The sequence below is a fragment of the Pseudophryne corroboree genome, chromosome 4 (genome assembly GCF_028390025.1).
Source record: "Pseudophryne corroboree isolate aPseCor3 chromosome 4, aPseCor3.hap2, whole genome shotgun sequence".
NCBI classification, from domain to species: Eukaryota; Metazoa; Chordata; class Amphibia; order Anura; family Myobatrachidae; genus Pseudophryne; species Pseudophryne corroboree.
In genome coordinates, this window is record NC_086447.1 from 300,584,504 (window position 1) to 300,602,755 (window position 18,252).

General features: G+C 45.1%; 1 protein-coding gene across 3 annotated transcripts in view; it reads left to right on the top strand.

Annotated features, from left to right (window-relative positions):
* The window catches only part of FNDC3B (fibronectin type III domain containing 3B), a 617,129-nt gene that overhangs the window by 588,731 nt on the left and 10,146 nt on the right, over positions 1 to 18,252 (top strand). For all 3 annotated transcript variants that reach the window (XM_063916263.1, XM_063916264.1, XM_063916265.1), the window contains exon 24: positions 17,917 to 18,083. In XM_063916263.1, the coding sequence (XP_063772333.1) occupies positions 17,917 to 18,083 (167 nt within the window). The remainder of the gene's footprint in view (positions 1 to 17,916; positions 18,084 to 18,252) is intronic.

Sequence of the window (18,252 nt, forward strand, 5' to 3'; positions counted from 1 at the left end):
GTGGTGCATTTCAGTTTTGCACAGTTTGCTGACCAACAGTATATACTATATAGCAGTACGGTACAGAAGGCCACTGCTCTACCTACCTCTGTGTCGTCAAGTATACTATCCATCCATACCTGTGGTGCATTTCAGTTTTGCATAGTTAGCTGACCACCAGTATATACTATATAGCAGTACGGTACAGAAGGCCACTGCTCTACCTACCTCTGTGTCGTCAAGTATACTATCCATCCATAACTGTGGTGCATTTCAGTTTTGCACAGTTAGCTGACCACCAGTATATACTATATAGCAGTACGGTACAGAAGGCCACTGCTCTACCTACCTCTGTGTCGTCAAGTATACTATCCATCCATACCTGTGGTGCATTTCAGTTTTGCACAGTTAGCTGACCACCAGTATATACTATATAGCAGTACGGTACAGAAGGCCACTGCTCTACCTACCTCTGTGTCGTCAAGTATACTATCCATCCATACCTGTGGTGCATTTCAGTTTTGCACAGTTTGCTGACCACCAGTATATACTATATAGCAGTACGGTACAGAAGGCCACTGCTCTACCTACCTCTGTGTCGTCAAGTATACTATCCACCCATACATGTGGTGCATTTCAGTTTTGCACAGTTTGCTGACCACCAGTATATACTATATAGCAGTATGGTACAGAAGGCCACTGCTCTACCTACCTCTGTGTCGTCAAGTATACTATCCATCCATACCTGTGGTGCATTTCAGTTTTGCACAGTTTGCTGACCACCAGTATATACTATATAGCAGTACGGTACAGTAGGCCACTGCTCTACCTACCTCTGTGTCGTCAAGTATACTATCCATCCATACCTGTGGTGCATTTCAGTTTTGCACAGTTTGCTGACCACCAGTATATACTATATAGCAGTACGGTACAGAAGGCCACTGCTCTACCTACCTCTGTGTCGTCAAGTATACTATCCATCCATACCTGTGGTGCATTTCAGTATTGCACAGTTTGCTGACCACCAGTATATACTATATAGCAGTACGGTACAGAAGGCCACTGCTCTACCTACCTCTGTGTCGTCAAGTATACTATCCATCCATACCTGTGGTGCATTTCAGTTTTGCACAGTTAGCTGACCACCAGTATATACTATATAGCAGTACGGTACAGAAGGCCACTGCTCTACCTACCTCTGTGTCGTCAAGTATACTATCCATCCATACCTGTGGTGCATTTCAGTTTTGCACAGTTTGCTGACCACCAGTATATACTATATAGCAGTACGGTACAGAAGGCCACTGCTCTACCTACCTCTGTGTCGTCAAGTATACTATCCATCCATACCTGTGGTGCATTTCAGTTTTGCATAGTTAGCTGACCACCAGTATATACTATATAGCAGTACGGTACAGAAGGCCACTGCTCTACCTACCTCTGTGTCGTCAAGTATACTATCCATCCATACCTGTGGTGCATTTCAGTTTTGCACAGTTAGCTGACCACCAGTATATACCAGAGACGTGCGGTGAGCTAAATGGCTCAGGAGGCACTGGCTAGCCCCAGTGCCAGATTTACATGCAATATATGAGCCATAGGGTACATCTGGGCATTATACACAGGTGCAGCAGTATAAACTCCTGGAAATTTGGTGAGTTTTGATCAGAGATGTGTGGAAAAGATAGGCAGGTGAGGCACTGCCTCCCCTGCCATAGACTTTTTACTCCAGAGTTTTGGCTATAAAACTGATTAGAATAATGGAAAGGAGATATTTCACACAAATTATTTGTATTTTTAATATACTTTACACAGTCAAAACACTGGAACGAACGTTCGTATGACAGGAAAGGCTCTGCCTCACCCCACCGCACGTCACTGGTATATACTATATAGCAGTACGGTACAGAAGGCCACTGCTCTACCTACCTCTGTGTCGTCAAGTATACTATCCATCCATACCTGTGGTGCATTTCAGTTTTGCACAGTTTGCTGACCACCAGTATATACTATATAGCAGTACGGTACAGAAGGCCACTGCTCTACCTACCTCTGTGCCGTCAAGTATACTATCCATCCATACCTGTGGTGCATTTCTGTTTTGCACAGTTTGCTGACCACCAGTATATACTATATAGCAGTACGGTACAGAAGGCCACTGCTCTACCTACCTCTGTGTCGTCAAGTATACTATCCACCCATACCTGTGGTGCATTTCAGTTTTGCACAGTTAGCTGACCACCAGTATATACTATATAGCAGTACGGTACAGAAGGCCACTGCTCTACCTACCTCTGTGTCGTCAAGTATACTATCCACCCATACCTGTGGTGCATTTCAGTTTTGCACAGTTTGCTGACCACCAGTATATACTATATAGCAGTACGGTACAGAAGGCCACTGCTCTACCTACCTCTGTGTCGTCAAGTATACTATCCATCCATACCTGTGGTGCATTTCAGTTTTGCACAGTTTGCTGACCACCAGTATATACTATATAGCAGTACGGTACAGAAGGCCACTGCTCTACCTACCTCTGTGTCGTCAAGTATACTATCCACCCGTACCTGTGGTGCATTTCAGTTTTGCACAGTTAGCTGACCACCAGTATATACTATATAGCAGTACGGTACAGAAGGCCACTGCTCTACCTAGCTCTGTGTCGTCAAGTATACTATCCATCCATACCTGTGGTGCATTTCAGTTTTGCAGTTTGCTGACCACCAGTATATACTATATAGCAGTACGGTACAGAAGGCCACTGCTCTACCTACCTCTGTGCCGTCAAGTATACTATCCATCCATACCTGTGGTGCATTTCAGTTTTGCTCAGTTTGCTGACCACCAGTATATACTATATAGCAGTACGGTACAGAAGGCCACTGCTCTACCTACCTCTGTGTCGTCAAGTATACTATCCATCCATACCTGTGGTGCATTTCAGTTTTGCACAGTTTGCTGACCACCAGTATATACTATATAGCAGTACGGTACAGAAGGCTACTGCTCTACCTACCTCTGTGTCGTCAAGTATACTATCCATCCATACCTGTGGTGCATTGCAGTTGTGTGCAGTATATATAGTAGTAGGCCATTGCTATTGATATATTACTGGCATATAATTCCACACATTAAAAAATGGAGAACAAAAATGTGGAGGGTAAAATAGGGAAAGATCAAGATCTACTTCCACCTCGTGCTGAAGCTGCTGCCACTAGTCATGGCCGAGACGATGAAATGCCATCAACGTCGTCTGCCAAGGCCGATGCCCAATGTCATAGTAGAGAGCATGTAAAATCCAAAAAAATAAAGCTCAGTAAAATGACCCAAAAATCTAAATCAAAATCGTCTGAGGAGGAGCGTAAACTTGCCAATGTGCCATTTACGACACGTCCTCCTGCTAGAAAACTTAAAAGAGTTAAGATGGCAAAAGCACAGCAAAAAACTGTGCGTTCTTCTAAATCACAAATCCCCAAGGAGAGTCCAATTGTGTCAGTTGCGATGCCTGACCTTCCCAACACTGGACGGGAAGAGCTTGCGCCTTCCACAATTTGTACGCCCCCTGCAAGTTATGGAAGGAGCACCCACAGTCCAGTTCCTGATAGTCAAATGTAAGATGTCACTGATGAAGTACACCAGGATGAGGATATGGGTGTTGCTGGCGCTGGGGAGGAAATTGACAAGGAGGATTCTGATGGTGAGGTGGTTTGTTTAAGTCAGGCACCCGGGGAGACACCTGTTGTCCGTGGGACGAATATGGCCATTGACATGCCTGGTCAAAATACATAAAAAATCACCTCTTCGGTGTGGAATTATTTCAACAGAAATGCAGACAACTGGTGTCAAGCCGTGTGTTGCCTTTGTCAAGCTGTAATAAGTAGGGGTAAGGACGTTAACCACCTAGGAACATCCTCCCTTATACGTCACCTGGACCGCATTCATCAGAAGTCAGTGACAAGTTCAAAAACTTTGGATGACAGCGGAAGCAGTCCACTGACCACTAAATCCCTTCCTCTTGTAACCAAGCTCATACAAACCACACCACCAACTCCCTCAGTGTCAATTTCCTCCTTACACAGGAAAGCCAATAGTCCTGCAGGCCATGTCACTGTCAAGTCTGACGAGTCCTCTCCTGCCTGGGATTCCTCCGATGCATCCTTGAGTGTAACGCCTACTGCTGCCGGCGCTGCTGTTGTTGCTGCTGGGAGTCGATCGTCATCCCAGAGGGGAAGTCGGAAGACCACTTGTACTACTTTCAGTAAGCAATTGACTGTCCAACAGTCCTTTGCGAGGAAGATGAAATATCACAGCAGTCATCCTGCTGCAAAGCGGATAACTCAGGCCTTGGCAGCCTGGATGGTGAGAAACGTGTTTCCGGTATCCACCGTTAATTCACAGGGAACTAGAGACTTGATTGAGGTACTGTGTCCCTGGTACCAAATACCATCTAGGTTCCATTTCTCTAGACAGGCGATACCGAAAATGTACACAGACGTCAGAAAAAGAGTCACCAGTGTCCTAAAAAATGCAGTTGTACCCAATGTCCACTTAACCACGGACATGTGGACAAGTGGAGCAGGGCAGACTCAGGACTATATGACTGTGACAGCCCACTGGGTAGATGTATTGCCTCCCGCAGCAAGAACAGCAGCGGCGGCACCAGTAGCAGCATCTCGCAAATGCCAACTCGTTCCTAGGCAGGCTACGCTTTGTATACCCGCTTTCCATAAGAGGCACACAGCTGACAACCTCTTACGGAAACTGAGGAAGATCATCGCAGAATGGCTTACCCCAATTGGACTCTCCTGGGGATTTGTGACATCGGACAACGCCACCAATATTGTGCGTGCATTACATCTGGGCAAATTCCAGCACGTCCCATGTTTTGCACATACATTGAATTTGGTGGTGCATAATTATTTAGAAAACTACAGGGGCGTGCAAGAGATGCTGTCGGTGGCCCGAAGAATTGCGGGCCACTTTTGGCATTCAGCCACCGCGTGCCGAAGACTGGAGCACCAGCAAACAGTCCTGAACCTGCCTCAAGCGCAGTGGAGAATGATTTCAACGTTGTGCAAGGTTCTGCAACCCTTTGAACTTGCCACACGTGAAGTCAGTTCAGACACTGCCAGCCTGAGTCAGGTCATTCCCCTCATCAGGCTTTTGCAGAAGAAGCTGGAGAGATTGAAGGAGGAGCTAAAACAGAGCGATTCCGCTAGGCATGTGGGACTTGTGGATGGAGCCCTTAATTCGCTTAACCAGGATTCACGGGTGGTCAATCTGTTGAAATCAGAGCACTACATTTTGGCCACCGTGCTCGATCCTAGATTTAAAACCTACGTTGTGTCTCTCTTTCTGGCAGACACAAGTCTGCAGAGGTTCAAAGACCTGCTGGTGAGAACATTTTCAAGTCAAGCGGAACGTGACCCGTCAACAGCTCCTCCTTCACATTCTCTCGCAACTGGGGGTGCGAGGAAAGGCTAAGAATTCCGAGCCCACCCGCTGGCGGTGATGCAGGGCAGTCTGGAGCGAGTGCTGACATCTGGTCCGGACTAAAGGACCTGCCAACGATTACTGACATGTCGTCTACTGTCACTGCATATGATTCTGTCACCATTGAAAGAATGGTGGAGGATTATATGAGTGACCGCATCCAAGTAGGCACGTCAGACAGTCCGTACGTATACTGACAGGAAAAAGAGGCAATTTGGAGGCCCTTGCACAAACTGGCTTTATTTTACCTAAGTTGCCCCCCCCCTCCAGTGTGTACTCCGAAAGAGTGTTTAGTGCAGCCGCTCACCTTGTCAGCAATCGGCGTACGAGGTTACTTCCAGAATATGTGGAGAAGATGATGTTCATCAAAATGAATTATAATCAATTCCTCCGTGGAGACATTCACCAGCAATTGCCTCCAGAAAGTACACAGGGACCTGAGATGGTGGATTCCAGTGGGGATGAATTAATAATCTGTGAGGAGGGGATGTACATAGTGAAAGGGGTGAGGAATCGGACGATGAGGATGAGGTGGACATCTTGCCTCTGTAGAGCCAGTTTGTGCAAGGAGAGATTGATTGCTTCTTTTTTGGTGGGGGCCCAAACCAAACAGTCATTTCAGTCACAGTCGTGTGGCAGACCCTGTCGCTGAAATGATGGGTTTGTTAAAGTGTGCATGTCCTGTTTATACAACATAAGGGTGGGTGGGAGGGCCCAAGGACAATTCCATCTTGCACCTCTTTTTTCTTTCATTTTTCTTTGCATCATGTGCTGTTTGGGGACTATTTTTTAAATCTGCCATCCTGTCTGACACTGCAGTGCCACTCCTAGATGGGCCAGGTGTTTGTGTCGGCCACTTGGGTCGCTTAGCTTAGTCACACAGCTACCTCATTGCGCCTCTTTTTTTCTTTGCATCATGTGCTGTTTGGGGACTATTTTTTTGAAGTGCCATCCTGTCTGACACTGCAGTGCCACTCCTAGATGGGCCAGGTGTTTGTGTCGGCCACTTGGGTCGCTTAGCTTAGTCATCCAGCGACCTTGGTGCAAATTTTAGGACTAAAAATAATATTGTGAGGTGTGAGGTGTTCAGAATAGACTGAAAATGAGTGGAAATTATGGTTATTGAAGTTAATAATACTATGGGATCAAAATGACCCCCAGATTCTATGATTTAAGCTGTTTTTGAGGGTTTTTTGTAAAAAAAACACCTGAATCCAAAACACACCCGAATCCGACAAAAAAATTTCAGGGAGGTTTTGCTAAAACGCGTCCGAATCCAAAACACGGCCTCGGAACCGAATCCAAAACCAAAACACAAAACCCGAAAAATTTCCGGTGCACATCACTAATTACTATAAGGAGGAAAATTGACAAATAATGTAAGGGGCATGAATCAGGATTATTTTTTTTTCTGTGGTGGCCAACGTCTGGGCGTGCAGGTTGCAAAACTGGGTTATAAGGTAGTCTTTTCCTGCAATGCCACGCTTCTTTATGCAAAGCCACGCCCATTTCAGCAAGGTCATGCCCCCTTTTTTGTAGCGCGCGCCGAAGATTCATCACTTTGCTAGTGGCAGTTGGAAGGGTGGGCGGGGGGGGAGTCTCTGGAGTGTGGGAGAGCTGCCCAAAACTTGTGCGTCTCCTGAACACTTACATTGATATTACGCATAGAAAAGACATTCATTGTGGGCATTATATATATAAAATATGAATTAGGTGATTTCTTGAGAGGGAGACGGTTTTACCCCTTTCAGACCGCATAAGCCAAGTTGCACCCAGGATTTGTGCACAGGTCCTTCACGGAAGCAACTCATCTAGACCCCTTTCATATAGGCGGCCCAACCCAATAAAATTCCGTGTTGGTGACGTCACCGCCAATGCGTGCGGAGGTGGTGCTTGTTGATGAGATGATCTCCAAGTGCTGCCTCTTTCTATGGTGTGAACGGGTCCCAGGTCAGATTGACCCGGCTTACCCGTTCACATAGCACTGTAAACCGGGTTCACCACTTATTGAAATACCAAGTCACCCGAATGGGATTATTTCAGCCGGCCCCTTTCAGACTGCACCGTATGCCAGATTGCTGCCCACTTACATGCAATAACCCGGGTTATTGCACAGTCTCAGAGGGGTATTACTTTAATATTATGGAACAGAGTTTATATGATTAATAAATTGATTCCAACTTATTTTTATTTATTTTTTTACTGTTTTGTTCATATTGAAATCTTCCACAGGAAAACCAGTGGTGCCAGGATGAACAGAGTTGTGTCTCTGTATGAAAATACAAACTCTCAACACATCCTGCCTGGTAGCACAAATGGCAATCCTGATACAGCCACATAGCTGGAACTTGAAATATTGAGTACGTTTTTGTACTGAAACTTTGGCTTCAAGAGAAAGCAATAAACAATGTTAAAAGATTAATGTTGTTATGTGACAAGGTGACACCATTATCTCACAGTTGGTCTAGGCAAGACATTTTAAACAATGCCATTTATTTCATGCGTAGTTAATTTGAGTATTAGTATTATGATTATTGATATAACTCAGTAAACTGTTGCAGTAAATAGATTTCCTTGATTAAACCTCACAGTTTTCTCATGTGTTATTGCCACTTTGCTTAACCTATGCCTCTGGTGAAAGTCAGGACTCAGCATGCCCTGACAGATTTATATAGAAAGTCTGCTGGGACTGTTAGTTCAACTGTGTATGTTCCATAAGGAATTTTTTTTTTTTATCTTTTAGCACACATAAGTCAGTGTTATGCTATTCTTTCACAACAGTAGTAGTATAGTGAAATAAATGTGTTTTTATTTCACCTATTCTGACAGATCTCTTTACAATCCTGCCCGGCCTGCATTGGTCCAACAGCGTTTTTTTAGGTGACATGCATTATACAGCCACCAGATACTGTATTGCACAAGGGACCTTATACAGAGATGGACGCAGATCACTACATCCGTAGCAACATCTCCTTACATGCTGGAGGCCAGCCAGCATGTGTGGCGCTGCCTCACGCTGCATCTGCAATTACATTGCAGACGCATAGAGCTAAGGTTGACCCCTGCTGTCAGGTGGTCCACCACAATTTTTTTAATCAGAGTGGCTGTGTGCGCTGAAAATGCCTTCGGTTCAGCCCACAGCGACGCCCCGTGAACACCCACCGATGTCAATCACATCGTCAATCACACCCGCTGATGTCAATCACATTGCGGCTACATCCTTCCGGGATGCGGTCGCAATGGATAAGGCCGATGCAGGCAAACTGCTCTGCGGGACGCATCGGCGGCCAAGTTTGAATAAGGCCCAAGATCTATATTGTAAACCCAAAATAAATGTAAGGGGGTTTTCATTGTAAAGTTGGCCGAAAAGTGGTTTCCCATATTGTAAATCCAGGGCTTGCATTGTACAGTGGCCTCCTGGGAAATATATTCATTTTATTGTGGTCACTCGTATCTGCTGTGTTTTGTGTAGTGCTCGCTAGAATATTGACTGTGGGGTCTATCTACTAAGCCGTGGAAAGAGATAAACTACCAACCGGTCAGCTCCTGTAATTTTGCAAACATAGCCTGATTGGCTGATACTTTATCTGTCACCACTTTATCTCTCTCCATGGCTTAGTATATAGACCCCTGTGTTGTTTATCAGTCTACAACAGGTCTAGGCAATGTTTTCCTCTTTGGGTGTTTAAAATTACATGTTTAAAATTACAAGACAAAAAAATCCAGAGTGCCACCACCGTTACAACATATACATTTATGTTGTTATCCATTTTTTAGCCATTTTGGAGGAGAGTTACTAAGCATTGGAGAGTGATAAACTGGAAAGAGATAAAGTACCAGCCAATCGGCTCCTAACTGCCATGTCACAGGCTGTGTTTGAAAAATGACAGCACCTCCAAACCCTTTTCCATATTTTTTAGTTGATTTGGCGCTTTTTTTTGCCTGACAAAACATACCTACTTTTACGTGCCCATGAAATATGTTTCACGTGTCATGTCTGGCATGCGTTCTAGGTGTTGCTAACTCCTGGTTTACAGGATGGTCCCTGTGTGTAGGGGATACAAATATACCCTCTACAGTGGCGTATCTATAATGGGTGTGGTGTGTGCGATGCACACGGGCCCGCACCGCACACCCTGCACCCTCTTCGGAGTCCGCCGTCAGAGGCGTGTCTAGGAGACTCTGGGAGAGCAGGGCAACCTCAGGACAGGGAGTAAAAGTAGGTAGAAAAAAAATATAGGAAAAAGCAGCACTTAGACATCCTGATAGTATTATAAATAACTGGGGATGCTAAGGTAGAAAAAAAAAACTCTGTTTTGATGTATACAATATTACGGTATAAAGGTACAGCACCCCAACAAACAATACTATAATAAACACTCAGAAAAACAAATACATCACAGATAGTTGCATAAATAGTACAGATAGAAGTCTGGATGGAGAGACCACCCTGCTAGAGATAAGGGGGGTCATTCCGAGTTGATTGCACGTAGCAACTTTTTGCTGCCCGTTCGATCATCTAGACGCCGCCTATGGGGGAGTGTATTTCTGCATAGCAAGGCTGCGATCGCTTGTGCAGCCCTGCTCTGCAAAAAAAGTTTTGTGTAGAAGTAGACCAGGGTAAGAGTTACTTAACCTGTGCGATGGATCCAGCAATGCAGGTCCCGGAATTGACGTCAGATATCCGCCCTCCAAACGCCTGGACACGCCTGCGTTCGCCGTACCACTCCCAGAAAACGAACAGCTGACGCCCCGGAATGCCTTCCTCCTGTTAATCTTCTTGCGGTCGCCGCTGTGACCACTTTGTTCGCGGCATCGCTGCGAGCAACGTCGCGCCTGCGCAATGCGGCCGCCACGCATGCGCATTTCTGACCCGATCGCACGGCTGCGAAGACGTGCAGCGTGCGATCGGTCGGAATGACCCCCAAGGCCCGTCTGGTGCCAACACACTATGATGTTTGTAGTCCATGCCAGGCAACGTAATAAACACAAAAAATTATCGTACAGCGATTGCTCTCTGTATTGAAACAGATAGTGTTTTTGTGCCTGATTATAGCTCCTTGAAATAATAGTTTGGAATATTTTACTTGGCAGTCCAAGCTCACTGTGTTTTTATACAATTTTTCATTAGTCAACTAAAATTTTCCAACCTTTTCCATGTACAAATCCTTTACTATCTCCAACTTGCATACAGTGATATATAAAAACTATATAGGCATACATGCAATGTATTCTGTGGGTTATAAGTAGAGCTTAAAGCATTGCAAGAAAATAAGAAGTGGGAGTACTCACTTACTGTGACATTAATGCATATTTAACATAATGCTTTTATGTTAAATGTTCTGCAGTTTCAGAACAGAACATGACTTACTGTAAGTGGTTTATAAGGGGCACACGTCTGAATCTTCTAAGTTAGTTTTATATACTGTACAGACCAAGGTTCATTGTCTGGCTTTTGGTTTTCTCCTGTCAGGGTATTAAGGACATGCATAAGCCTTTAATACATTTGTTTTCTATTCTTCCCCATTTGAACTTGGTATGTCCAGGATGTTGTACAGTGGTTTTTAATGTTTTAATTTGAGCTGGGTACACACCTAAACATCGGTGTGAACCAGCACTGTGGCAGTGCGCTGCAATGATATATTGCATCGCAGTACACACTACCTGATTCATCGCACAATAACACCATATAACGTTACATGCTTAATGTATCAATACCGTGTCATCCATGGAATCGTCCCATTGAACGTGCAGAACATCCAAAGGGACAATGCGATGACCGACAAGTGTGAATGACGTATTGGGTGTACACATACATGGTCATGCTGATTAATAGAAAAGTACCAAGATTGCACAATATATCATATAGTGTGTACCCAGCTGAACCGCACATCAATAATGTAACATGAAAATGTCACATGTGGGTTAATGGAATGCATCAGTGGGGCTGATGCAAAAGGAGCACTTTGCCAGATTACATAACGTGCCTTGCCTGATCCCGCTCTGCACAGGCTTACTGAGTGAACGCACCCATATGCGCCTATGCAGAACCACACATTTTGCACACTTCAAACTGTGTGACCAGGAACAGTGGATGGGAAAAGGGCTCTCTCCTGGATGGCAGGATGGGGAAAGGGCGCTCTCCTGAGTGGCAGTATGGGGAAAGGACACTCTCCTGGGTGGCAGGATAGGGAAAGGGCACTTTCCTGATGGGGAAAGGGCTCTCTCCTGAGTGGCAGGATGGGGAAATGGCGCTCTCCTGGATGTCAGGATGGGGAAAGGACGCTCTCCTAGGTGGCAGGATAGGGAAAGGGCACTTTCCTGATGGGGAAAGGGTGCTCTCCTGAGTGGCAGGCTGGGGAAATGGCGCTCTCCTGGATGTCAGGATGGGGAAAGGACGCTCTCCTAGGTGGCAAGATGTGGAAAGGGCGCTCTCCTGAGTGGCAGTATGGGGAAAGGGCACTCTCCTGGCTGTCAGGATAGGGAAAGGGCACTCTCATAAGCGGCAGGATGGGGAAATGGCGCTCTCCTGGATGGCAGGATGGGGAAAGGGTGCTCTCCTGAGTGGCAGGATGGGGAAAGGCGCTCTCCTGGATTGCAGGATGAGGAAAGGGTGCTCTCCTAGGTGGCAGGATGGGGAAAGGGCACTCTCCTGAGTGTCAGGATTGGGAAATGGCTCTCTCCTGGGTGGCAGGATGGGGAAAGGGTCCTCTCCTGAGTGGCAGGATGGGGAAATGGCGCTCTCCTGGATGGCAGGATGGGGAAAGGCGCTCTCCTGGATGGCAGGATGGGAAAATGGTGCTCTCCTAGGTGGCAGGATGGGGAAAGGGCCCTCTCCTGAGTGGCAGGATGGGGAAATGGCGCTCTCCTGGATGGCAGGATGGGGAAAGGCGCTCTCCTGGATGGCAGGATGGGGAAAGGGTGCTCTCCTAGGTGGCAGGACGGGGAAAGGGCACTCTCCTGAGTGTCAGGATTGGGAAATGGCGCTCTCCTGAGTGTCAGGATTGGGAAATGGCTCTCTCCTGGATGGCAGGATGGGGAAAGGGTACTCTCCTAGGTGGCAGGATGGCAAAAGGGCACTCTCCTGAGTGTCAGTATGGGGAAAGGGCGCTCTCCTGGGTGCCAAGACGGGGAAGGGGCGCTCTCCTGGGTGGCAGGATAGGGAAAGGGCACTCTCCTGAGTGGCAGGATGGGGAAAGGGCGCTCTCCTGGGTGGCAGGATGGGGAACGGGCGCTCTCCTGGGTGGCAGGATGGGGAAAGGGCACTCTCCTGGATGGCAAAGTTCTTTAAAGGGTTAGAGGTTGGATTTCCACATTTAGAGCATGATGCAGAGTTGGCCATGTACAGCTACGCTGGCCAGAGGCACCTTTTAGTTTTAGGAAATATAGTAAGGGTGTCCTAATAAGGAAGGCAAGCCTAATCAGCCTGGCTCAAATTCCACCATTACAGACCAGGTTTTAAGGATTTCCATGCTTGAGCACAGGTGACTTAATTAGTACCTCAGACAATTTGATTTAAAAATTTGGACTCAAGCATGAATAGCCTTAAAATCTGAACTGTAATGGTGGAGTTTGGTAAACTCTGGCCTAGGTTATAATTTTTATAGAGCGGTTTAAAAAGGTTGCAGTCACGCTCCATGCTGATAAGATCTGTTCCCTACCACCAAGAGGAACAAGGGCAGCCCTCCCTGGCTGCAGCATATTTCGGTAGACCCAATTCTAGGACAAGTGCAATCTTGTAACCAAACATATAAAATTGCCTTTAAAAAATGGTTAGACAGGTTGAGTCTCCAATATCTCAAATTACAAAATACAAATTTTGTAATAGTGATACCTTTGCCTTCTAATGGGGCAATGTACACAAACTTTGTTTCATGCACAAAATTATTACAAATATTGTTTAAATTTACCTTCAGGCTATGGGGGTAATTCAGAGTTGATCGCAGCAGAAAATTTGTTAGCAGTTGGGCAAAACCATGGGGGTCATTCTGAGTTGTTCGCTCGCTGCCGTTTTTCGCAGCAGCGATCAAGTGAAAAAACTGCAAAAATGCGCATGGTACGCAGCGCGCATGCGCTAAGTAATTTAACACAAAACGGAGATTTACACAAGCTCGAGCGACGTTTTTTCAACACTCGAGTGATCGTAGTGTGATTGACAGGAAGTGGGTGTTTCTGGGCGGAAACTGGACGTTTTCAGGGAGTGTGCTAAAAAACGCAGGCGTGCCTGGTAAAAACGCAGGAGTGGCTGGAGAAACGGGGGAGCGGCTGGCCGAACGCAGGGCGTGTTTGTGACGTCAAACCAGGAACTAAACGGACTGAGGTGATCGCAATCTAGGAGTAGGTCTGCAGCTACTCAGAAACTGCAGGGAATTATTTAGTAGCAGTTCTGCTAATCTTTCGATCGCTATTCTGCTAAGCTAAGATACACTCCCAGAGGGCGGCGGCCTAGCGTTTGCAATGCAGCTAAAAGCAGCTACCGAGCGAACAACTCGGAATGCCCACCCATGTGCACTGCAGGTGTGGCAGTTATAACATTTGCAGAGAGAGTTAGATTTGGGTGGGTTATTTTGTTACTGTGCAGGGTAAATACTGTCTGCTTTATTTTCACACTGCAATTTAGATTTCAGTTTGATCACACCCCACCCAAAACTAACTCTCTCTGCACATGTTATATCTGCCACACCTGAAGTGCACATGGTTTTGCCCAACTGCTAACAAATTTGCTGCTGCGATCGACTCTGAATTAGGCCCTATGTGTATAAAGTGTACATGAAACAATATTGCATTCTGTGGTTAGACTGGGGTACCATCCCCAAGATATCTCATTAAGGTATGCAAATATTCCAAAATATAAAAAATGCAATTTCAAATACTTCCTGTCCCCAGCTTTTTGAATATGGGAGACTCAACCTGTATTATATATATATTTTTTTTTAAGTTAATAACAATTTGAGAATATAGTCTGTGAAACAAATGAAAGTTTGAAAAAAGTTAAATTGAGAACTTGGGGGGTGATTCAGATCTGATCGTAGATGTGCTAAATTTGGGTCTCTGGTCGCAGCGGCTGCGTGTGATGTCATGCCGCAGCCCGGCTCCCCACCAGCGGTCCGGTCTGCATTAGGCCCCTGATGTCCTCCACCAAATGGACCAGGAAATTAAAAGGGGGAGGTGGTGAAGGGAGGTAAATACTGTATTTAAAAGCAGCTTTTATTAAATTGCAACAGGTCAGGGAGAGAAAATATTCTCCCTCATCTGCACTAATGCTGGGTACACATTAGGACAATGGATCGGCCGTCCAGCTGATCCGCCGACCTGTCCAACGATTGGTAAGTGCATGCACACTAACCAATCGTCCACCCGATGTGTCATGCCTGACGTCACAGCTGGGCAGGGATTTACATGTGCCTGCCTACTTGTGATGTCAGTCACCAGAGGCCTCTGCAGCAAGTGTAGATATATCTGCAGATATATCGGCTATCGGCTGTGCTTCAGGGCTCACACTAATATTTATTTATTTATTAAGTTTCTTATATAGTGCAGCATATTCCATTGCACTTTACAAACAGAACAACAGTAATAGAACAAAACGGGAACAACAGTAATAGAACAAAACGGGAAAAACAGACAGACATAGAGGTAGGAAGGCCCTGCTCACAAGCTTACAATCTATAGGGAAATAGGCATTGATACACAAGGATAGATGCTACCTATTGCATAATGGTCCACCAGAATGCTAGGTTCTTAATGGGGTGTATAATATGATCACCCAGCAATGTTGGCCAAGTGTCAGGAGGGTGTGAGAGTAAAGGAAGACAGGATATGTGATGTTATGTATACTGTACAGAGAGGATGTAATTAGAAGCACTGAAGCCTATGTGGGTGGGTCTGGAATTTGATAGACTTGTCTGATGAGGTGAGTTTTCAGGGAACGTTTAAAGGTTTCGAGACTAGATGTGAGTCTTATTGTGCGTGGGAGGGCATTCCGCAGAGTGGGTGAAGCCCTGATAATGTCCTGCAGTTTTGAGTGTGAACAAGTAATGCGCGTGGATGAGAGACGCAGAACTTGTGCAGAGCGGACAGGTCGGGTAGGGAGATATTTTGAGATAAGTGAAGAGATGTATGTTGGTGCAGTTTGGTTACTAGCCTTGTATGTAAGTAAAAGTATTTTATATTTAATACGGTAGAATACCGGTAACCAATGGAGGGACTGACAGAGCGGATCTGCAGACGATGAATGTCCAGCGAGGAAGATTAGCCTCGCAGCTGCATTCAAAATGGATTGTAGTGGTGAGAGTCTATGTTTGGGAAGACCGGTCAGGAGACTATTACAATAATCAATGCTGGAGATAATGAGAGCATGGATTAGAGTTTTTGCTGTGTCTTGTGTAAGATATGGTCGTATTTTGGATATGTTTCTTAGATGTATGTAACATGATCTTGAGGCAGATTTAATGTGGGGAACAAAGGACAGTTCAGAGTCAAAAACCAAAAATATATACACAGAATTGGCGCTCCACAATACACACACCTACTAAGACTCAGACGGCCGCTCACCGGTTGTGGGCGGGCAGCCCCAACAATGAATCAAAAATGTGATAATGGAAAGAAATGGGAGCGCTGAATGAGTCTAAAGAGTAAATTTATTATTAAGATGGATAAAACAGTGTTTCATTAAACACATTAATAAAAATGAAAATGTACATACATAAATTGACCCATTAATGAACTAATAAAAAATTAATAAAAAATCACATGAATATATGATAATGAATATGACTGCAATATAGCACCTGAAAAGACATAGATGGGAAAAGTCTTTATAAACCTTAATGAAAAGGTGCAATGATGCTCTGGGATTTTTCAGCCGTGCGTCCACGGATAAAAATATATTGTAAGTAGGAGACTTATAAGAGGTACCTCTATTATGAATCACTGTTGCAAATTTAAGTCTCACCTCTCCTTATGCACATGCAAGCCGCATTAGAGTGTTAGAGACGGCTCACTTGGGCCGGACAAGCAGTGTCCCAATGTTGGAAGTGCGGACACCGGCACTGTGCTAATACCTTTGTTTTAGATGGAAATACTGTGGAAAACCCAATTGCTCCTAAGATGTGTCATCCGATGGAAGAAAGCTTCTTAGTTCTGAGCGCTGTACTGAGCCGGGTGTGCAGCGGCTCGATGCAATCAAAGTACAGAGTGTCACGCCGCTGGTAGAATGTCCGTGTATTGCGGCTAGGCTCTAATCGGTCCACACAACTCAAAGGTATCAGGGAAATATCGCAGTCAGACTGGATCCTTCACTGGGGTGCCTTAACGCGTTTCTCGGCCTGTAGCACTGGCCGTTTCATCAGAAGGGAAGTTTCATCCCTTCAGCTTGTGGGGTAGGGATGATTATCAATAGTGATAGAGATATCAGGTTGGTAACGACTATTGGCCAGTGGAAATATAATTAATTCTGTTTTGGAAATATTAAAATTCAAGGTGGCGAGATGTCATCCAAGATGAAATGGCAGAAAGGCATTCAGTGACCAACATCGATCTACAGTAAAAAGATAGGCAGTCAATAGGTCTACCCCAAATGTTCGACATGCAAAAGGTCAACATGACAATGGTCAAAAGACATATGATCAACACAATTTAAAAAAAAATTTTTTAAACTTTTTCATTATTGCGATTGGGAATAGTAACCTCTGCCCAAAGTGTGGCGACTAAAGTGAGCCTGCAAGGGTACACGTTTTCACCAATTTGGCTCAGATATGGTGAAACATACAAAATGACACAAACTAAAAAAAAAAACTTGTTGCCCATTTTCGTGTTGACTTTTTGACCCTGTCGACCTTTTGCATGTCGGCCATATGGGGTCGTCCTATTGACTGTCTATCTTTTTACTATAGATCTATTGAACCACACTCAACAAAAGACATCAACTCTCATACAGATACTTGTGCGGATTTGCTACCTTATGCTACTGCGAATACCAATCAGTCTATGCTGATTATCTGTTCATCTGCACTGATTTCTGTCTGAAGCTGTCATCATCTGTTTTGGGAATTGTACCCACTCCATGCTATGCACAAACATCAATCTTAAACAGCCATGCCATCTCCGTCAGCACGCTGACAGCGAGAGTGGAAGTCACCTTACGTGCCCTTGACAATCCCACGAGACAGATTGGTTCCATTCGATTGCATGGCCACTGCCCAGAAACACCCACTTCATGGAAAGAGTGATTAATCCATCAGCACTTTCAGTCTCTGCCTGTGTGGGTATGCATGGTGCAGTGTATGCGCAGTCTACTATTGCTTTCTACAAAGAGTGGGCAGTTTGCAGATATACATGGGATGTGCCAACTCATCATTTCCAGCAATGTTTACATATATTAACATAATATGTGTATCATATCTCCAGTATGTTAGTAAGGATGGATTTATTTTGTTTTTGTAGGTTTCTTCCCATATACAGAGGTCCAAGTCACACTTATAAAGTGCAAAGGCTGACGGAGTTCACCTTCTACAGCTTCAGGATTCAGGCCGTGAATGATGCTGGGGAAGGGCCATTTTCTGATGTCTACACATTCAGCACAACCAAATTAGTACCACCAACACCTAAAGGTGAGAGAGTGGACTGACTATCTATCTATCTATCTATCTATCTATCTATCTATCTATCTATCTAATACTAAGGGCCCCATTTATCAATAATCGTATTTGCTAGGCAATCTTGGCGTTATGTTAGTGCCCAAAATCGCATATGAAGGCGTAGACGCGATGTGTTCACTTT